This window comes from Salmo salar, chromosome 29 (assembly GCF_965601325.2).
Source record: "Salmo salar chromosome 29, fSalSal1, whole genome shotgun sequence".
NCBI lineage: Eukaryota > Metazoa > Chordata > Actinopteri > Salmoniformes > Salmonidae > Salmo > Salmo salar.
The window spans coordinates 22083653-22107692 of NC_138319.1; the positions used below are offsets into that span (position 1 = coordinate 22083653).

At 43.3% G+C, this 24040-nt stretch overlaps 1 protein-coding gene across 2 annotated transcripts in view; it reads left to right on the top strand.

The window, feature by feature from the left end:
* Positions 1-13869: 13869 nt before the first annotated feature.
* gnal (guanine nucleotide binding protein (G protein), alpha activating activity polypeptide, olfactory type) overlaps positions 13870-24040 on the top strand; it is a 67663-nt gene continuing 57492 nt past the window's right edge. Inside the window, exon 1 of one of the 2 annotated variants that reach the window (XM_014181226.3) lies at positions 13870-14709. In XM_014181226.3, coding sequence (XP_014036701.3) covers positions 14268-14709 — 442 coding nt within the window. In that variant the 5' untranslated portion in view covers positions 13870-14267. The remainder of the gene's footprint in view (positions 14710-24040) is intronic. The other variant, XM_045711020.2, reaches the window with a different exon arrangement.

Here is a 24040-nt window from a genome sequence, read left to right on the forward strand (position 1 = left end):
AAAGTGTTTAGAATATACAGGCAAATGGCCTGGACAAAATGATTGCCACTCCGGAGCTAGTACTTGATTGCACAGTCTTTGGCCAAGATAACGGCAGACAAATGCTTCTTGTAGCTATCAATAAGCTTGCTGCACCTTTTCTACTGACAATTTGGCCCACTTTTCAGCAGCAAATGGCTCTAATTTGTCAGTGTTTGAGGGGTGCCCTCCACCAACTGCTGTTTTCAGATCTCGTGTAGGTTATGGATGTGATTCAGATCTGGACGTGTCACTGGCCACTTCACAACAGTCAAGCATCTCTTTTCCATTCCTGGGTGCGTTTTGTGTGTTTGGGGTCGTTGTCCTGCTGGAAGATCCACAACCATTAATGGAGACCCAGTTTTTGGCTACTGGGTTGAACACTGGACTCTAACACCTAATCTGCTGATTTCATGATGCCTTGTGCACATTCAATTTTTTTTACATTCATTTTACGCTATTTGCACTTGTTTACTTGACGTTTACCAAAGTAACCCTCTCTGGCTGGCCTGGGTTCTATCCTCAGGTACCTGAAGGTACCACGTTCATCTGTACAAACAATAGTATGCAAGTATATACACCATGGGACCACGCAGCCGTCATACCGCTCAGGAAGGAGACGTGTTCTGTCTCCTAGAGATGAACTTCCTTATTGCCAAAAGTGCAAATCAATCCCAGAACAGCAAAGGGCCTTGTGAAGATGCTGGAGGAAACAGGTACAAAAGTATCTATATCCACAGTAAAACGAGTCCTATATCGACATAACCTGAAAGGCTGCTCAGCAAGGAAGAAGCCACCACTCCAAAACCGCCATTAAAAAAAGCCAGACTACAGTTTGCAACTGCACATGGGGACAAAGATTGTACTCTGGTCTGATGAAACAAAAATAGGACTGTTTGGACATAATGACCATCGTTACGTTTGGAGGGAAAAAGGGGGAGGCTTGCAAGCCAAAGAACACCATCCCAACCGTGAAGCACGGGGGTGGCAGCATTATGTTGTGGGGGTGCTTTGCTGCAGGAGGGACTGGTGCACTTCACAAAATGTTCCTACCTCATGATGCCATCTATTATGTGGATATATTGAAGCAACATCAAGACATCAGTCAAGAAGTTAAAGCTTGGTTGCAAATGTGTCTTCCAAATGGACAATGACCCCAAGCATACTTCTAAAGTTGTGGCAAAATGGCTTAAGGACAACAAAGTCAAGATATTGGAGTGGCCATCACAAAGCCCTGACCTCAATACTTGTGTTACTCATCTGTCACGTTCGTTGGAATAATCAGACCAAGGCGCAGCGTGAGTAGCGTTCCACATCTTTAATATAAAGTGAAACTAAGCAACATACAAAAACGATAATGAAACTACACATAAACACAATATCCCATAACCCACAGGTGGAAAACATGCTACTTTTGTATGATCCCCAATTAGAGACAACGATAACCAGCTGCCTCTAATTGGGAATCATACAAATCACCAAAACATAGAAAAACTCAACTAGAACCCCACATAGAAAATAATAACTAGAAAAAACCCCAGTCATGCCCTGACCTACTCTACCATAGAAAATAAGAGCTCCCTATGGTCAGGACGTGACATCATCTCTGCTGTCCTGCGCCTGACTCCTCTGCACCAGCTACACCCAGACCACTACACAAAGGCTCTTTATACCTACAGTTTCTCAGTAAGACACACTCCACCACCAGATATCCATTCTCAGGGTATTGTTCATTAGGGCATGCCATGGAAAACGTTTTAAAACATTTTGCAGTGTAACATTTAAATGAGTCTTTCTTTTTGGACAAGTCTAGGTAATTCCTGTTTCAGTCTTTTTCTTCCGTTTGATCCCTAATTAACATGACCCAGGGTATCAAGGCACTCAATAGCCCCAACTCATCCACAGAAATCTCTCTTCATGCGGTTTGTCTTAGAACAACTTACCTCAACCAGCATGTAGAGGGAGAGCATGGATACAGAGAAGTTGTACACTAGTAAAACACCCTTGAGTGAGTATGATGGCCTGTTCCTCATGTATTTTGGTCCCAGGTATACTATGAGGAGGTAGACGATGGTGAAGGAGAGGGTGGGGCGGTACGAGTCCAACAGAAGCCATCCTTGTACTCTGGAGTCTAAGGAAAGGAAAGAGAACACAGTGAACGATCGCCGCTTGCCACAACCTAATCTGTTTCACCTCTTTGTGCTTGTCTCCACCCCCTCCAGGTGTCGCCCAACTTCCTCATTATCCCCAGTGTATTTATACCTGTGTTCTCTGTTTGTCTGTTGCCAGTTCGTTTTGTTTCGTCAAGCCTACCAGCGTTTTTTCCCGTGCTGATGTCTGTCTCTAGTACCTGTTTTCTAGCTTTCCCGGTTTTTTACCATTCTGCCTGCCCTGACCCTGAGCCTGCCTGCCGTTCTGTACCTTGTCACACCACCCTGGACTACTGACCTCTGCCTGTCGTTTACCTGCCCCCTTTTTTTGTAAATGTTGTTACATTGAAACTGTCTGCATCTGGGTCTTCTCCTGAGCCTGGACACTGCTGGTATCACCATCCAATCACATCTCATTATTACTCCATTGAAACTGTGACTGCTCAACCTGTCATAGGCAGTAAGATCTGATATTAAACTCTATTTGAACTGATTATAAACATATATAGTCTGTTGTAATATGATTTTTATATGATTAGAGTCCCTTATAGTAGCCTAGTTAAATGGTTTATAACTAAATATTAACTAAACAAGATAATGCTATAAAGGATAACAAGACTGTTGACTAATTGTTAACAAACTGAAATGTAAATAGAGTAGTGTTTATACATGATCAGAAACGTCCTACACATGATCTATGTACCAGATAATGTACATTCTGTCACGCCCTCTGGGTTCTCTATGGTGTATAGGTCAGAGCGTGACTAGGGGGGTTTCTAGCGTTTGTATTTCTATGTTGGTGGTTTGTATGGTTCCCAATTAGAGGCAGCTGGTAATCGTTGCCTCTAATTGGGGATCATATTTAGGTAGCCCTTTTTCCCACCTGTGCTTGTGGGATATTGTTTTGTGTGAGTGCATTCAGCACCACACAGTTCACGTTCGTTGTATGTTTATTGTTTTTTGTTTAAGTTTTCACTGCAAATAAAGATGTGGAACTCAACACACGCTGTGCCTTGGTCTGTCCATTATCACGACCGTGACAGAATATCCCACCACAAAAGGACCAAGCAGCGTGCCATGGAGGATAAAGTGAGTTGGACATGGGAAGAGATAATGGGAGGACACAAGACCCTTCCTTGACGGGAGTCGCCAAGGAGCATAGGGGGATAGCGACGACGCCGGGGACCACGGCCATAGAAACCCCAAGATTTCTTTGGGGGGGGGCACATGGAGCTGTCGGCTGAGCAGCAGAGAGTGCCAGAGCCCTTCTGGGAGTTGGTGGAGGAGTTTAATGAGGGATACCGGAGAGAGGTTTTGGCGAAGAGTATGCTGCAGCGCAGGCATGCTGAAGAGCGTGTCATCAGTCCGGTGTCACCTGTGCCGGTTGCTCGCACTCGCCCTGAAGAGCGTGTCTTCAGTCCGCTGCCACAGAAACCCCAAGAATGTTTTTTTGGGGGGGGGCACAAGGAGCTGTCGGTCGAGCCGCGGAGAGAGCCAGAGACCGTCAAGGAGGTGATGGAGCTGTTGGAGGAGAGAGAACTGAGAGATATGTTGGCTAGGTGTATTCTGCATGGCATTCACCCTGAAGAGTGTGTCACCAGTCCGGTGCAACCTGTACCGGCTCCACGCACCAGGCCTCCAGTGCGCCTCCCCAGCCCGGTACGTCCTGTGCCGGTTCCTCGCACTCGCCCTGAAGAGCGTGTCATCAGTCCGGGGCTACCTGTGCCGGCTCCACGCACCAGGCCTCCAGTGCGCCTCTCCAGCCCGATACATCTTGTGCCGGCTCCCGCACTCATTCACCAGTGTGTGTGTACGGTCCGGAGCTTCCAGCGACGGTTCACAGTCCGGAGCTTCCAGCGACGGTTCACAGTCCGGAGCTTCCAGCGACGGTTCACAGTCCGGAGCTTCCAGCGACGGTTCACAGTCCGGAGCTTCCAGGGACGGTCAACGGCCCGGAGCTTCCAGGGACGGTCAACGGCCCGGAGCTTCCAGGGACGGTCAACGGCCCGGAGCTTCCAGGGACGGTCAACGGCCCGGAGCTTCCAGGGACGGTCAACGGCCCGGAGCTTCCAGGGACGGTCAACGGCCCGGAGCTTCCAGGGACGGTCAACGGCCCGGAGCTTCCAGGGACGGTCAACGGCCCGGAGCTTCCAGTGACGGTCAACGGCCCGGAGCTTCCAGTGACGGTCCACGGCCCGGAGCTTCCTGCGCCGGTGCCATGGCCGGAGCCCTCCTCTGCGCCGGTGCCCAGTCTAGGCACGGCATCCAATACCGCTCCAAGGCCGGAGCCTTCCTCTGCGCCGGTAGTAGCTTCGGCTTGACTCTGGCCAATGGATCTTGTGGAGCTGAGTAGAGGCTATCACTATAAACTAATTGCCATCACAACTTTAGGGCAGCACTTCTATTGTAACTTACCTTGTACCTGTTATGTGCAGATAGGTAGTTACATATTACGTCTTTATCAAAAGTTATAAGTATTCCATAAGTGTATGTATTTACTAATCTATTAGAGTTATGACATAGGCTATTACACCTTAATTACACAGGTATAAATCCTAATAGGCTTACTTAACAAGGTGATAAGGCACCGCTGTGGAGATTCCTAGTATTCAGAAGGGCCAGTCTGATGGCATACAGTGTCCTGGATCTAGACTGCTACTCTCCTGCATGAGGTGAGCCTTGAAGGACTCTGTAATGTCAGTGACACATCAGCTGATGCTACGCTGTAGTCTGAACAGACTTATTTTTTCAAAAAACATTTTTGTAGTTTTTCAACAGCCATATTTGCAGTCTTCATTGGGAAGTACATACCTCTCGCTCCAAACACGTAGTACAAAAACGTGTTTAACCGCTTGTCCAAACTTTCTAAATGGTTCTGAAAGCAAAAAAAAATGAAGTCACTTGCAATAAATGTGTGTGTGTGTGTGCGTATGTGCCACTGTGTGTCCGTTTCTATGGCATTTATCAAACTAATGCACATTACATCATAGAACCCATTTTCATGTAAACAGTCTGATTTTAGATGCCATTATGCATTGGATTACAAACACATCAAGGTCCTCAAATGCATGGGATAAACGCCTAAAAAGTGGTCTGTCACATTCAATGATGACTCCTGTTCTTTAAGTGTCTTTGGGTTTTAGCAAAGCACTATATAAATACTATGTATTATCAAGCAATGGACAACATGGACTCTTTAGCCATGCAGGAGAAGGAAGTCCTTCCCTACCCTCTCTTTTCCTCTCCTACCCTCTCCTCTCCTTTCCTCTTCTACCCTCTCCTTTCCTACCCTCTGCTCTCCTTTCCTTGCCTACCCTTTTCTATCCTCTCCTCGCCTCTCCTCTGCACTCCTATGCTTTCCTCTCTACTCCATTCTTGCCTACTCCTCTCCTCCTCTTTCCTCTGGTCCAGGAAGCTGGCCAGACTAGGCCTACACTCTGGACAAGTGACCTTCAATTATCCATTGATCTATGGCCCCCAGCGCTGACATGAGCATAATCAGGTTAAAACACCTGCTTATTTCCATGAAAACAATCTCCCACGTGTAAGTGAAGTGTTATCGGAACAATGCATTCCACCTCCTGTGGGGAGATGACCCAACAGATCAAAGCTGTTATGGGGTGATGGATTTCTGATACAGAGGTGAGGAGTACAACTTGTGGCCTGTCTTCGGCTCTTTGGTGTCACCATATTGACAACTCCTGTCCTGTCCTGTCCAGCAGCACTTAGTGTCACTTATCTCATTAAACTAAGCTGAGAGGTAAAACTATCCCTTAGGCCTATAGACAGACAGACAGGCAGGCAGGCAGGACTGGCCACTTAGATAGAGAGCCATCAATGAGAGTCAGAGCACATCATTCATTTTACTTTCTCTGAATAACCATCTTTCATATTGTTGAAAAGCCATAACACAGTTCTGCAAGAACTATTGAGCATTTTGTGAAGAAAACAACTGGGTTATTCAAATAATATATCAATGAGAAATGTCATCTCAGCACCCAGAAACAAATCAGTTGTGCAGTCACGAGGAGATAGGAGAAAAGTAACTTTTTCATACATTTTGGTACACATACCTGTGGTATTGGCCTGAAATACATAGCTTGTTGTGAAGTAGGTCTAGGTATGAAACTTTGCCATATGGTATCCTCTTTTGTTCTCAGATTCTTTACATTGTCACCTGGCTGTCTTGTCTACTCTTTGTCTTTTTTTGACCTGGCTTAGCTTCAAGCAGGTACTCTAAGCAATAACTACTCAAATTTGGTTCAGATTGTCAGTGTCTCTCCCTACACTAAGTGCAGTGTCTCCCTAATAATTCCCCCATGAGCACTGACAAGGTTACAGTTAGCCCTCATTTGTTCCTTTGTATTTTTAATCAAGGAATGAAATGGTGGTATGTACTGGTAAGAACCGGAATTGGTGGTCACATCAGAAGGGCCAGGATTTAGGATTAGCTGTGACTGGAAGGACAGGAAGCATTTTAGTGTGCATCTCAGTAGCCCAGAGCAGCTTTGTAATTCCTGATATCCCAGCTCCTGGCTGACGGCATCTACAGTATGAAGTCATTCTGACTCTTGTTTAAGGTGTTTTAAAAACTCATTCAGATGGATTTGGAAGTATTGTTGTGTTTGAACAGGGTTTGTTGTCAATGGTCAACCAGGCCATAACCAACAGAAATGTAGATTCCTTTAAACAATGTAATTGGTTCTTGCTGATAGAAGCACTCAACTAAAAGTGACCAACAAGCAATACATTGCAAGGCATTAAACATTTTAAAAAATAAATAAAGGTCTGAATGATAAAAAAAAAAAAAAAAATGTTTTCATCATACTTATATGATAGCTTATATCTGATAGAAGACTAGTTCTTGACAGTGAGCAGACTGCACAGATTAATAGGCTTACACGCCTCATGAAAATACATATGATCTATGCGCCATGCAATAATAGCAGGCTACAACATACAGGTCTTTTAAATCAAATATGAATAGGCTAATATCTTTTTTATATGTTCAGCCTTCTACAGTAAACAAAATCAGTGCCAATGTAATAAACATGTAGCTAAGTATTGATTCGAGTTTGCAATTTGCACTTCCTATTACCTGCTTCCCATTGCCCTGACCCTCTTTCAAGTCAAATGGGAGGTCAACATTCCTTGCTGTGACATTCAACTTTTCCAAGTGTTAAAAAGAGATACTGACTCTAGTTCAAGTCAGACAATACTTCCACCTATTCAACGCACATTTAGACAAGCACAAGAATCCAGAGCAATCAAATCCCTTACACTCTCACATCAACAAGGGGTACTGTATCTTCCCTAGAATATGTGGTAAGTCTGTGCCAAACATCACTTTACCCAAACAGTTCCAATAGATGCCGACAGTAAGCTATAGGCTTAGTGTGCTTACCATCTCTTTTTGCTGGGTGTAAGAAGACGAGTATTTGGTACAGCGGAGGTCAAATAGCGTTAAGATTGTGAGGCACGTTACCCTGAAGAGAGACAGATAAGCCAGAGGAGACAGAAGGTGCGCTGTCCGGGGTATCTCGGGATCCGTCTTTATAGCTCGCTGTGGCACGCTTCCACAGACCCTACGAAGTATGGCCCGTCATATGCTGGTCTGTGAAGCCACGACAGGGCGGTTGAGGGATGTTGAAATGACCGATAGGGACTGTGGCCAATCAAGGCGCACGCCAGCGTGGGCGCGGTTCCAGCAGCGGCGCAAGGCAATCTAATCATACCTTGGAGGCTGCGGTGGTTGGACACGACGGGACAGAGGTGATGGATGGGACGGCATTGTTTTTGTTTTGACGACGATGATGCTACTGAATCGGGTATTCATATGTGAGAGAGAACCACAGGATGGTTGACACCTGAGCATAGGCTGCGGGCAGGAAAAAGGCAACCTTATTGACCCGACAAAGACAGGACACTTTGCGGGATCAACCTACTATGCTCATTTTCTGCAATGTGGGATGTGAACGGCTGTATCTCCCCTGTAATGCAACTAATGTATTCAGATGGCCTTATCCAGCAATGATATAGAATATATTTTTCAGTGCATTCAGGCAGCTTAGCGTTCATACCTCCAAATGCATTTAAGACTGTTTTTGACTGCTTGGTGAATGAGTGGAATATGAAACATTTATGGAGAAAACATGATGATAATGTGGACTATTTTTGCAGTTGGAATATTTTTTCAAAATTCTCTCCCACACCCCCCCCCCCCCCCCCCCCACACACACACACACACACACACAACATGGCCATCATATCCCTTTGATGGTATTATCGCTGTATGAATGTTCCTCAAAGACCAATATGCAAACCATTTACCTTCTCCTTTGTATAAACATACAATTTCCTGTGTTTATGTGACCATTACAAACAACACCCTCCACTCTGCAAGAGAACACCTGCAAACATGCTCTATGTGTACACCATTGCATGGCTTAATACCTTCCTTTGGGATTCATTTGAATAGGCAAACTTCCCAAACATGGAATCTTTACCCATGACACACAAAATGTCCATTGACCAATGCATCCAACTTCAAGGTGTGGTTGTTGATTTGAAAACACTTTGCATAGTGCCAAGTGTTGCCATAAACCCATTCTCAATGCTGTCAGTCAGTGTAGTTATACCCCGACAAGACAATTACCAAGGTTTATAATATATTAGCCTAATATGATTGGTATTAGTATATATGTTTAGAGTTTATGATTTATTTATGAAATACAAGACTAAACATAGTGGAGAGTGCATGAGAAATATTTACAAGAAAGGATGTTCCATTTCCATTTCCATTTAAGTCATTTAGCAGACGCTCTTATCCAGAGCGACTTACAAATTGGTGCATTCACCTTATAATATCCAGTGGAACAACCACACTAGGGCAGGGCTCTCCAGCCCTGGTCAGGGATAACTAACTTCCTGTAGGTTTTCCCTCCAAGCCTAATCTACCACACCTGATTCTAATATGTAGCTGGTTGATAAACTGAATCAGGTTAGTTACAAATTGGGCTGGAGCGAAAGCCTACAGGACGGGAGCTCTCCAGGAATAGGGTTGGAGAAACCTGCCCTAGGGCCTATGCACGGAGGTAAGATCTTAATTTGCTCAGTCTTTTGTTGCTGAAAATGATCCTGCACTGCAGGAAATGCAGATGAGCTTTGTGATTTCCATAAATGAACTGAAACCCCAAACTCACACACTGTTGTATTAACAGTATTGCACTGTTCATGTAGTCTACTTCTGGCCGGCTAACAGCCTAACCACCAAAAAAAGCAACATTACGGACTAAACATTCAAATCCTGTTGGTGTAGGATTATTTTGCTGTGACAATATAGGTCAAATTAAGATCCCACACCTGTAAATGCTGCAGTGCAGGCTGGGCTGAATTGTGTGTGAGCTGATCATAATGATCTGTATGATCTGGGCGGAGTATATGATCTGTAGCTTTGGTGGTGCTGCCACCCTGTGGATATGCAGCTGAAGGTCTTGTGGTGGTTACCAGTTGACAGTCACATGCATTGGAAGTGAGGTGTTTGGAATGAAACTCAGTTGTGGGTCAACTTAGCCTGGTCCCTGGTCCGTTTGTGCTTTTGTCTACTCCGCTGTCATTGTCAAGCCAACCATGTTAATTGACTACAGCTCAGCATTCAACACCACAGTGCCCTCCAAGCTAATCACTAAGCGAAGGCCCCTGGGACTGAACGCCTCCCTCTGCAAATAGATCCTGGACTTCCTGATGGGCCGCCCTCAAGTGGTGAGGGTAGGCAACAACACATCCGCAACGCTGACCCTAAACACGGGGCCTCTCAGGGGTGCGTACCCCATGTACTCCCTGTTCACCCATGACTGCATGGCAGCGCACGACTCCAACACCATCATTAAGTTTGCTGACAGCACGACGGTGGTAGGCCTGATCACCAACGACGATGAGACAGCCTATATGGAGGAGATCAAAGACCTGGCAGTGTGGTGCCAGGACAACAACCTCTCCCTCAATGACAGCAAGACAAAGGAGCCAATCGTGAATTACAGGAAACGGAGGGCCGAGCACGTCCCCATTCACATCGATGGGGCTGTAGTGGAGCTTGTTGAGAGCTTCAAGTTCCTTGGTGTCTACATCACTTAGGATCTATCATGGTCCACACACACCAACATAGCCGTGAAGAGGGCATGACATGGCATATTTCCCCTCAAGAGGCTGAAAAGATTTGGCATGTGCCCTCAGATAGCTGCACCATTGAGAATATTTTGGCTGGGTGCATCACCGCTTGGTATGGCATCTGCTTGGCATCCGACCGCAAGGCACTAAAGAGGGTAGTACGTATGGCCCTGTACATCACTGGGACCAAGCTCCCTGCCATCCAGGGGCTCTATACCAGGCTGTGTCAAACACTCCAGCCACCCAAATCATAAACTGTTTTCTCTGCTGTTGCATGGCAACCGGTACCGATGCACCAAGTCTGGAACCAACAGGACCCTGAACAGCTTCTACCTCCAAGACTGCTAAATAGTTTTAAGGTACAGTTTGCAGAAATCACCCCTCCATTTCCTGGTTGCTAAAATTCTAATAGTTTGCCTAGTTTATGTGACAAAACAAGCAATGTAAAGTGTCGAATCATTGTACCTTCTAAATCGCTGTGAAATATATTTTCAATAACCAAACGTATTGTATTTTCAGCTGTTTAAAGCTGGTGTACAAAACCGAAAGTAAAAGAAGCAAAAACGAAACTTAAGAACTGGAAGCATAGAAATAGCGCACATAGAACAGATCTACAGCTTCTTAGACTTGCGCACAACGAGAATGATAGATCGGGTCGCCCAAAAAGTTTCATATTGCAGCTTTAATCAAAAAGCTACCTGGACTATCGGCATTGACTCCTTTTGCACTAACTTTTTTGACTCATCACATACGCTGATGCTACTGTTTATTATGTATCCTGTCGCCTAGCCACTTTAATCATAGTTATATGTACATATCTACCTCAATTACCTCATACCCCTGCACATAGACTCGGTACTGGTACCCCCGTGTATATAGCCAAGTTATCATTACTCATTGTGTATTTATTATTGCTTTTATTATTAGGTTTTATTATTTTTCCATTATTGCTCTCTGCATTGTTGAAATGGGCCCCCAAGTAAGCATTTCATGTGACAAATACAATTTTATTTTATTTGAGTTGGCAGGAGAGCAGAAACAGACTGGCACTCAGGCTAATGTAAACCCTCATGAGTAATTCATTTTTGTTTACTTTTGACAATTATTGTCCTCCATTGCGTTCAATGTGTTGCTTACAAGAAGAAGTGTGCCTTGACTTGCAGAAACTAGGCTTGCATGTACAAAAGTTCTCCACAAGGTGACAATAATGTATCGTTTTAGAGCATGCACCTGTGATGGCCTCATTACAGACACAGAATAGCCATTCCATGGGAATCCCTTTATGACCTTTGTACTGTGACACACCTCACTCTCTGCACTGCACTGGCCCATCCATACAACATTGTTTATTTTCCAAGATATGAGTTATGGTTACCAATCAACAGGACTGTATACTGTCTAGTCATGGAACTGTTTCAATAAGGAAGCTACAGTGCCTTCAGGAGGTATTCATACCCCTTGACTTATTCCAAATGTTGTTGTGCTCAAAGGGATATTCAATGTCTGCTTTTTTTTGTGTCCTTCTTTGCGAGGCAAGGGAAAACCTCCCTGGTCTTTGTGGTTGAATCTGTGTTTGAAATTCACTGCTTGACTGAGGGACCTTACAGATAATTATATGTGTGGGCTATAAAGATGAGGCAGTCATTAAACAATTGTGCTAAACACTCTTACTGCACACAGAGTGAGTCCATGCAACTTATGTGACTTCTTCAGAATTATTTTACTCCTGAACTTAGTTATGCTTGCCATAACAAAGTGGTTGAATATTTATTGACTCAAGACATTTTGGTTTTTCATTTTTAATTCATTGTAAAAATTGTGAAAAACATAATTCCACTTTAACATGATGAAATATTGTGTGTAGGCCAGTGACAAAAAAAAACAACATTTCCTCCATTTAATTCAAGCTGTAACACAACAAAATGTGTGTGATGGCCCCATGGAATCAGATGATTATTCTTTCTGAAGTAACTCAAGATATCTAGAAAAATTGTTTTATTTTTCTTAGTGATATGATATCATCATAGTCTTACAAAACACCCCCAATAAATGTATGGTCTTATGCGGAAAATGCATTGGTGCCAACCTGTCATTTATTTTCTGAGTGCTTAAATTGCATATCTAAAGAGATCAAGCACCCCGATGAAGGCTTTAATACCAAAATGTTTTTTAAGTTAATAAAGAAGGACTTTATATTTCATTTCAATTTTACAATTTTTGGAACATTCAGTTTATTCTTCAATTCATACACCTTGGTTGGACTGTGAGGTAGAGGCAGTATACTTTCCCTATTGCTACACAGACGGACTGAGTAGAACTTCATCTATTCTCAGAGTGGTGGGTGTCACACCGGCTACCAGGCAATACTAATCAATTTGGCTCCAAGTTGCTCTTCTTATCTGTTCAAGAGTCTACTGCCCTACGTTACACAACTAGTTGCACAAGCTGTAAAAAGTCAAGGTAGTACATATGTGGGATCATAATTTGACCTATATTGTCACAGCAAAATAATCCCGCAGCAACAGGATTTGAATATTTAGTCCATAATATTGCTTTATTGGTGGTTAAGCTAATAGCTGGCCAAAATTATAGGCTAATTTAGGTGCAGGAAAATTCTCAGCAATAAAAGTGTGATCAGATTAAGATCCTGCACCTGTAGATAGAACATTCTGGATATCTCCTTTGGGGAACGTTCACAGACAATTCAGGCAATCAACACCTATCAGTATTTGGTGCTGACACAATGTTTTATTACCCCTGCATTGTTCCGTCTACTTCAGCCCTGTGGTATCAAATAGGCTTTATTGGTGAACTGCCCAATAAACGTTGAGATCACCATTCAAGGCTGACAGCCTGTGCTGGGCTGGAACCTTTGGTCATTGCTGCTGTAGGGACGGTGTAGACCTACACAGGAATCTACACTCATGTGTAGTGAGAAGTGCCATTTTAGTTTTCTGGTAACATTTTACTTTAAGCTGACATCTATAATGCATTGGGATGCTGTTATCTGCATTGTAAGACTTGTCATAAGCATGTATGATCCCCATAATGTCTTAAATATAATCTCATAATGTGTTAAATAACATCTATTTTCAGATTTCTATCTTTGGGCAAGGTACAAATGGAAACTAACCAGCAACCAGAGAGCTGATGGTAGGACCCTCATCCAAGATAGCCTACCAATCTGTGCCCTTGAGCAAGGCACTTAAGCCTTACACTGTATCCTGAAATGCGTTTGTGGTTGGGTATTGTGACAGCAAAATTATACCTTTCCATAGAAAAATGGCCAGTAAAGTATCTATTATTTTTTATTATAAATTACCTATTTCGGCGTATAATAAGATCATATGGGCTCATACAAATAACAAGTAATAAATCATTTTATCTCTTGATAAAGTGTTATCAAAATATTTAGGTTAGGCTATTGTAGGAGAGAATTTGAAAACAATTCTAGCTTTTACTTTGTCCTGGCACACGAATAGTTAAAGTCCATGACTATACCAGTAGTGAATTTAACGCTGACGCTTCACACCATGAGGGGAACGCACATACTACTGGCGCCCCTAGAGAGTGTTCTGGTATTAGAAATCGAGAGCCAGTCCTGGGCGCACACTCTCCCTTGTGTATTTTTTAGGTTGTACTTTAGATTTATTTACGGTAAGGTGGACCAGCGGTGGCCACTGTTACAATCAGGTTATCCACCAACTACAGGCTGGCATTGACAGACGGGACAAAATGTAAAATGGCTCACATGGTGGCAAGTCCAGAACCGTGATTAGATCACCTCTGCAGTTTGAATTCAACACGCATCCCAGGACAGGGGAAATGCCACAATGAGTACAGGCGAGCAGGTAGGCCTACCATCTCTCGAGGAATTTAGCGCTTTTCACCTGAAAATTTCCCTTCCATTTTACTAACGGAACAAACCCCACAATGGGACTGTGCTACAGCCTGCGTCTTAGTCTTGACGAATCCAGTGACACCGAGAAACCGGTGGACTGCTCTGTATCGTTACGCTCCAAGGACCTTGACCACGAGGATACAGAGGCATATAATGACATGGCACTGCTCGGTGGTTGTTGGTGTCGCCGCGGGGGCCCTAGCAAAGGCAAGCTGAATGCACGAGATGCCGGTAGAGGGGACACGACTAAAGGCGTGCCCATACAGAATGGGGACAATGTTGGAGCTGACCGCAGCCAGCGGCAACATTTGCTGCAGAAGAAGCACAGCAAACAGAAACAGAAAACCTTGGACAAAAAGTTATCGGAGGAGAAGGAGGTCAAAAAACAGGCGAAGAAAGTCAGTAAACATATTGACCGAACTCTGAAGGAGCAGAAACGGGAATATGAGCAGACGCATCGTCTGCTTTTACTCGGTAGGTGTGTGAGATAGATGGCTGGGGATAATACATTGACCAGCCCAGGCTATGTTATCCTTCTACAAACCAATGAGATGAATGTCAGGTCAAGAATAGGCTATAGGCTAATTTATTTAATCTATTCACTAGCTTGATCAAAATAAATACATTAAATGGAATAGGCTATGTCCGCTAGGTTCGAGAACCCCTCAACCTTGTATTCCCGCGCTATGAAAATAAACGGCCAGTGTAATTAACCCTCTACTGCACACAATTTTTTTTTTCTACTGGAAAAATAAATATTCCATCCTATTTTAATTTAATGTATCAAAAGTAATAAAATACTTTTACCCCCCCACAGCCAGAATTTGTTTTGTTGCCTCAGGGCAATGCTGTGCCATAAGGGTACTAAAAAAACAAAGAACATCTTGATATTTTAATATATAAATTCAAGTTGGGCATAAACTAGTATTTCACTCCCCCTCAATCCTGATTCTGGGGCCCATTCTTCCTTGCTGCCGCTGTAGTCAAGATCACTGTTCTTACTATCAGAGGATATGAGCCTCCTAACTGCTTGATTAGGGTCCTATCAACCATAGAATGTCCCTGTGTCCACTGCCTGTGAATGTCAGTGGATATGTTGGCAAAAACATTGACCAATGCCATAATTTTACATCAAATTGCTTTCAAATGGTATTTCATCGAGCATGATATTTCCCTGAAATGTAGCCTAACTGCACAATGTTGCTCTGAATGAATATATATATATGTGTGTGTGTGTTCAAAACCTATCAAATATGCTTCGTTAGAGGTTACTACACAACTTGACAATAGAAAATGTGTACTTATCTCTATTTAAACATGTAAAATAATGAAATGTGTTGTACCCTTCACTCACACCATGCGCTAACATTGCTCTGCTTCCTGAAAGAAGGTTCCTGCCCCAATTGATACATCATACCAACTTCTGCACCTCATTGGATTGTTTACAGACATGTCATCACATATTGTCATGTGTAGGATTTTTTTATATGGTGGACGGGTGAGGGGAAAAGGTTTTCTGTTGCCTGAGGGCGATGATGTGCAGTAGAGGGCTAATGCACGGCATACCTCCAACACTCGTCATGATGGTCCCTGAGGTCTATGGTCTAGTTCTCCTCTACCAATTCATTCAGCTGTAATATTTCATATATATTTGCATTAATGAATGCACATTGTTCATTAGGCTTGACAATATAGCCTACCAGTGACCAATACAGTCACAGGAGTATGGACAGTAGTGCATTGATAACAGAATATTAAGTAGGCTACTAGTTCTCATTCCAGGTTGAAGCATTATACGTGCAAAATGTCCTTGAAAATGCACTTGGACTATAGGACAACAGATAAGCAATGGGTTAATCATTATAGCAAAATGCCGTACAAGACACACAGAAGATTTTAAAGGGACACTTCACCCCAAACCTTCAAATGATATTTTCAGTCACTAAAGGAAATTCTACCCTAGGTTAATGCATGTATGCTAACATATGTATTCCACATTTTGTTGTGTTACAGCCTGAATTCAAAATGTATTAAATATATTGTTTTCTCTCACCCATCTACACACAGTGCGTCATAATGACAAAGTAAAAAAATGTTTTTAGACATTTTTGCAAATGTATTGAAAATTAAATACAGATATCTAATTTACATAATTATTCACACCCCTGTGGCAATACTTTGTAGAAGCAGCGATTACAGCTTTGAGTCGTCTTGGGTATGTCTGAATCAGCTTCTCACGTCTGGATTTGGGGATTTTCTTCTATTCTTCCTTGGAGATTTTCTCAAGCTCTGTTAAGTTAGATGGGGAGCAGTTGGGAACAGCAATCTTCAAGTCTTTCTACAGATTTTCAATGGGATTCAAGTCTGGGCTTTGGCTGGGCCACTCAAGGACTTTCACATTCTTGTTCTGAAGCCATTCCAGCGTTGCTTTGGCTGTATGCTTGGGGTCATTGTCCTGTTGGAAAGTAAATCTTCGCCCCCAGTCTGAGGTTGTTTGTTCTCATCAAGGATTTGTGTGTATTTTGTGCCATTCATTGTTCCTTCTATCTTTATCAGTCTCCCAGTCCCTGTCACTGAAAAGTATCTCCATAGCATGATGCTGCCACCACCATGCTTCACGGAAGGGATGGTGTTAGACAGGTGATGAGCTGTGTCTGGTTTTCTCCAGACAACGCTTTGCATTCAGGCAAAAGAGTAACATTTTTGTCTCATCTTAAGGCAAAAGTTGATGTAGTCTGATCTCAAAATCTTTCACGTGCCTTTTTGCAAACTCTAGGTGTGCTCTCGTGCCTATTTCTCAGGAGTGGCTTCCGTTTGGCCACTGTCCCATGAAGCCCAGATTGGTTTAGTGCTATAGAGACTTGTCATTCTGGCAGATTCTCCCATCTCAGCCACGGAACTCTGTAGTTTTGCCTGAGAGGTCATTGGGTTCTTGGTCACCTCCCTGACCAAGGTCCTTCTTGCCCAGTTGCTCAGTTTGATCGGATGGCCAGAGTCTGGGTAGTTCCATATTATTTCCATTTCCCAATGATGGAGACTGTGCTCTTGGAAACTTTCAGCATTCTAGAGATTGGTTTATACCCATTCCCAGATACACTGAGTGTACAAAATATTAAGTACACCTGTTCTTCCATGACAGACTGACCAGGTGAATCCAGGTGAAAGCTATGATCCATTATTGATGTCACCTGTTAAATCCACTTAAATCAGTGTAGATGACAGGGAAGAGACAGGTTAAAGAAGGATTTTTAAGCCTTGATACAATTGAGACATGGATTGTGTATGTATTCCATTCAGAGGGTGAATGGGAAAGACAAAAGATTTAAGTGCCTTTGAACGGGTTATGGTAGTAGGTGCCGGTAGTAGGTGCCGGCACACTGGTTTGAGTGTGTCAAGAACTGCAACACTGCTGGGTTTTTCATGCTCAACAGTTTCCCATTTGTATCAAGAATGGTTAACCACCCAAAGGACGTCCAGCCAACGACAGACCAGTGGACAAAAACAGGTAATTGATGAAAGGGGACAAAGGAGGCTGACACGAATTGTGCAAAGCAACAGCCGGCTACAGTTAGTCAACTGACAGTCCAGGACAACATTGGTGTCCAAAGACCCATAAAAGAATGCACAACCCGTCGTGCATTGACACAAACGGGGTATGGCAGCCAACGACCTTAGAGTTCCACTTCTTTCAGCAAAAAGAAGGGGGCTAATGAACGAAAACACTGGACACTGGAGAATTGGAAAAACATTGCCTGGTCTGGTGAATCCTGGTTCCTGCTGTTTCACGCTGATGGGAGAAAACCACATGAGTACATGCATCCATCATGCAGCGTGTCAACATTGCAGGCTTGTGGTGTTATGGTGTGGGGTTGTGTTCAAATTGGAGCAACGTTTGAGTGCCACAGTATATCTGAACATCATTACCAATCAGGTGCGTCCCATCATGACAGCAGGGTATCCATTTGCAAATAGATTTATTTCAGCAGAATAATTCCCCATGCCACAAGACTAGGATAGTCCAGGAATGGTTCCACGAACATGACAGTGAATTCAGCTTACTGCAGTGGCCTGCCCAGTCACCAGGTCTCAGTCTAATTGAGCGGCTATGGGATGAGATGGAACGAACAATTCGGAGTAGAGATCCACAACCAGCCAACTTCGCACAACTGTGGGAAGCATCGGTGTCAACATGGACCAGCGTCCATGTGGAACGCTTCCGACACCTTGTAGAGTCCATGCCCCGACGAATTGAGGCTGTTCTGAGGGCAAAAGGAGGTACAACTCAATATTAGGAAGGTGCTCCTTATGTTTTTACTGTCAGTGTATATGCCTCATCACAATTCTATCTCAGAGATCTACAGACAGTTCCTTGGACTTCATGGTATAGTTTCTGTTATGAAATCAAGCGATCAAATGTATTTATAAAGCCCTTTTTTTACATCAGCCGATGTCACAAAGTTCTATACAGAAACCCAGCATAAAACCCCAAACAGCAAGCACTGCAGATGCACTGTCTGTGGAACCTTATGTAGACAGGTGTGTTTCTTTCTAAATCGTGTCCAAAGAATTGAATTAGCCACAGGTTGATTCCAATCAAGTTGTAGCGACATCTCAAGGATGATCAAAGGAAATTGGATGCACCTGTGTGAATGCTGTAAATGAGATATTTCTGTATTTCGTTTTCAATAAATTAGCTAAAATTTCTAAAAATCTGCTTTCACTTTGTCATTATGGGGTATTGTGTGTAGCTGGATGAGAAAAACAAATATGTAAACCATTTTGAATTCAGGCTGAACACAACAAAATGTGGAATAAGTCAAGGGGTATGAATACTTTCTGAAAGCACTACATGCTATCCTGAAGTTGTGGCACACCAATGGCAATATGCAGTCACTAGTCATTCGCTATTGACAGTTATAGCCTACTTCACATCCCAACTCGTCATGAAACCTCTGATGTGATATTAGGTCATGTGTGTCCGACTATTTCAGACTTCAAAGGCAAAGAAGAACAGATTTTTTTCAAGACTAGCCTACCACATGCATCCACAGGGATAAGCTACATTCATCCAGTACCATGTATTCCAAATCAAGCATGGAATCAGTGCTTTCTAACCATGTCATAATGACAGCCCCTAGGTTACCTAGCCTGGCCCCAGTTCTGTTTGTGATGTCTTGCCTTGGCGTGACAATTATCATATAGCTGTTGCAAGACTGCGGTAACAGATCTGGGACCAGGCTATGTGTAACCGTCACAGTGGTAGTATCTCAGCATTCCAAGAACTAGCTTATCAAAGACCAAGAAGCACACATCACATGCTGCTTAACTAGCTGTGGCAGTAGGCTAGTGCATGTGACCTGCTAGTGTCCTGGAACATGGCAATCGGTCAGTCAGTCAGTTCCTCTTAGGACCTCAGATGGAGTCTGGATTTTAAATTAGGGTAACAATCTGTATTTACTGTTTTTGAATAAAAAATTAATTGAGAGCTGGCAGTGAATAGCAGAAAATACATTGCTGACTATTAAACTCACATCGGCTATTGAGAAATTAGCTATACAATGATACAGTCATCTGTAGCTCAGTTGGTAGTGCATGGTGCCTGATATGCCATGGTTGTGGGTTCAACTCCTGGGACCATCCATATGTAAAATGTATGCTTATGACTGTAAGTTGCTTTGGATAAAAGCATCTGCTAAATGGTTTATATTATTATATACTGTATATATTATACAGTGCATTTGGAAAGTATTCAGACACCTTGACTTTTTCCACATTTTCCAGCCTTATTCTAAAATGGATTAAAACATTTTTTTGACACACAAGTCTACACACAATACCCCATAATGACAAAGCGGAAACAGATTTTAGAAATGTTTCGATTTATTCAAAATAAAAAACAGAAATACCTTATTTACATAAGTATTCAGACCCTTTGCTATGAGACTCGAAATTGAGCTCCGGTGCATCCTGTTTCCATTGATCATCCTTGAGATGTTTCTACAACTTGATTGGAGTCCAGCTGTGGTAAATGCAATTGATTGGACATGATTTGGAAAGGCACACACCTGTCTATATAAGGTCCTACAGTTGACAGTGCATGTCAGAGCAAAAACCGAGCCATGAGGACGAAGGAATAGTCCGTAGAGCTCCGAGACAGGATTGTGTTATGGCACAGATCTGGGGAAGGGGAGCAACATTTATTTTGCAGCAATGAAGGTCCCCAAGAACACAGTGGCCTCCATAATTCTTAAATGGAAGAAGTTTGGAACCACCAAGACTCTTTCTAGAGCTGGCCGCCCGGCCAAACTGAGCAATCGGGGGAGAAGGGCCTTGGTCAGTTAGGTGACCAAGAACCTGATGGTCACTCTCTCTGACAGAGCTCCAGTGTTCCTCTGTGGAGATGGGAGAAACTTCTAGAAGGACAACCATCTCTGAAGCACTCCACCAATCAGGCCTTTATGGTAGCATGGCCAGATGGAAGCCACTCCTCAGTAAAAGGCACATGACAGCCCGGTTGGAGTTTGCCAAAAGGCACCTAAAGACTCTCAAATCATGAGAAACAAGATTCTCTGGTTTGATGAAACCAAGATTGAAATCTTTGGCCTGAATGTCAAGCGTCACGTCTGGAGGAAACCTCGCACCATCCCTATAATGAAGCATAGTGGTGGCATCATCGTGTTGTGGGGATGTTTTTCAGCGGCAGGGACTGGGAGACTAGTCAGGATCGAGGGAAAGATGAACGGAGTAAAGTACAGAGAGATCCTTGATGAAAATCTGCTCCAGAGCACTCAGGACCTCAGACTGGGGCGAAGGTTCACCTTCCAATAGGACAACAACCCAAAGCACACAGCCAAGACAATGCAGGAGTGGCTTCGTGACAAGTCTCTGAATGTCCTTGAATGACCCAGCCAGAGCCCGGACTTGAACCCAATTGAACATCTCTGGAGAGATGTGAAAATAGCTGTGCAACGACGCTCCCCATCCAACCTGACAGAGCTTGAGGATCTGCAGTGAAGAATGGGAGAAACTCCCCAAATACAGGTGTGCCAAGCTTGTATCATCATACCCAAGAAGACTGTAATCGCTGCCAAAGGTGCTTCAACAAAGTACTGAGCAAAGGGTCTGAATGCTTATGTAAATGTAATATTTCTGTTTTTTATTTTTTATAAATTTGCAAAAATGTCTAAACCTTTTTTTGCTTTCACATTGAGGTATTGTGTTTAGATTGATGAGGATTTGATTGAGATTGAATATATCTATATTGTAGTTAATTTTGTTATACAGTGCAAGCTGTAGCATTTTATTGCTGAGACTATAAGGACGCTAGATATGACACCATTCCTCGGCTTTTTATGCAGAATGGAAGTTCGAAGGAAGTTGACAACTTCAGCTAGGTTTATATGACTGGCGCCGAGCAACCATGGGTCTCAGGACGTTAGCATATGGAATTTAACGTTGAGGGTGGTTGGAGTTCTTGTGTGGCTCAGTTGGTAGAGCATGGCACTTGCAATGCCAGGGTTGTGGGTTTGATTCCCACGGGGGACCAGTACAAATTGAAATGTATCCACTCACTACTGTTAGTTGCTCTGGATACATGATCCTTTCCACACTACTGAGCTAAGCCAAACAGAATTAGCCTGGTTACTCATCCACCATAGTTGCTGGAACTGTGGTGAGAAGGGAAATGTGAAAAGAAAATATCAGAGCCGACACAGTATGGTTTGTGTCCCATAACAGTTAGAAAATGGTACATACATGTGACCTGTTGTTACTCATATCTCTGGGTTACCTATGTGCACCTAAACCAATCTCTAACCCTACATGTTCGTTCAGGTGGGGGACCAAATGCAGCCTCTAGGAACACTGACTCAATTGTTTAGAACACTTTATTTGATCCTTTATTTGAACAGCTAGCAATTTTATCCTATGTGGGTAAGTGACATTAACTGTTAGTGTATAGTGCCCACTCTCTCTCTCTGTCTTTCTCTCACACACACACACACATCGCCCTTTCCCCGTTCTACTACTCTGAAAAACTCTATGATTGTGTATTTAGGCATTACAGATGTTGCTGAGAATGCAGGAAGTTCAAACTGGGAGTGTATTAGAGGTTTAAAAACCCTTCTAAAGTTTGTAATTTCCACTTTCAAATGTCAGACTTGATTTTGCCATAGTGAAACATTTATCAAACCCTACAAAAATGTCCATTAATTATAATCCACATAATAATTTACAATTCCTGTTGTAGCAAACTGGCTCAAATTAAGATCCAACATATGTACCCTTCACTGCATACAGTACACTTGTTCTGGCGGGTATGTATCAAAGTTTTACAAATATTGCTACTTTACTTTGCTACTGCTAGCATACTTTATTGCTGGCATGCGGGTCTGCCTGTAACCAAATAAGGGATGAAATTATTAGGATTAGCCCTATTCTTTCCTTGACTAAGAACTCCAAACTTTCCTTCTGTAATCCACGTGTCATTCTTATGATATTGTGTTTATTGAGAGTGGGGTCCATCCTTGTGTCATGTTGCCATATATAGACTTAAGTGGGAATAGTCCAAAGTCTGTGCTATTTTTGCTGCCGCCCATCCCATAAACCCTTCCCCACCTTGCTTTCTCAGTCTCATGACCTGATCATAGCAGCCACGTTTTCAGCTATTGTAATCTTTCATATCTGGGATGACCAATGGCCAATGATAAGAGATTGAGGGGAAAGGCTTGGCCTCAGAGTGCCATAGTGCATGTTCATTGATCGTTCATACAATACATTTTCCTTCGTTATTAATATGGAGTTTGAGTTCAAGTGTGGTGTGTGTGTGTGTGTGTGTGTATGTGTGTGGTGGAAGATGTTTGTGAGGCAACAAAGGGAAGAGTAAATACGTCTGTGTGCAGTGTAGCACGTCTCTGTGCAGTGTAACACATCTCTGTGCAGTGTAGCACGGCTCTGTGCTGTGTAGCACGGCTCTGTGCAGTGTAACACGTCTCTGTGCAGTGTAGCACGTCTCTGTGCAGTGTAGCACGTCTCTGTGCAGTGTAGCACGGCTCTGTGCAGTGTAGCACGGCTCTGTGCAGTGTAGCACGTCTCTGTGCAGTGTAGCACGTCTCTGTGCAGTGTAGCACGTCTCTGTGCAGTGTAGCACGTCTCTGTGCGTCTCTGTGCAGTGCAGGTTGGCTCTGTTATCATTCCATATCAGAGCTGCAGAGAGAGGCACAGCGAGAGAGAGAGAGACACTCTCTGGGAGGGCTATTTTTAGCCCGTATTCAGATGGAATCTGGGTTACGGAATTTCAAGATATGGAACAGAGATGCTCTCAAGCAGGTTCAGGTTCCATCCAAATATGCAAATGTTTGGAGGTTAGTTAAGATCCTATCCCCTCAAGTAGCTGTGATTTACCTGAATGGATATAGCGGCCATCTTTTGAAAAAGTAACACAAAACTCATATACATTCAACCTTCTAAGTGAGTAAGTAATCAACAATTGTCACAAGTATCTTCGTCTTCTGACGATAATGCGAAATCGTCATCAGAAAAGGTAGACCAATACGCAGCAGGTGTGTGGTTGTTCATTTTGAACATTTAATTAAATCAACACGAATACAAAAACAACAAACAAGAAAACGAACGATAAACTGCAGTCTGCAAAGCATAAAGCTCAACACAGAACAATCACCCACAAATCACACACACAAACACACCCTCATATATGGGACTCTCAATCAAAGGCAGATAGACAACACCTGCCTTCAACTGAGAGTCCCAACCCCAATTAACCAAACATAGAAACACACACACCAGA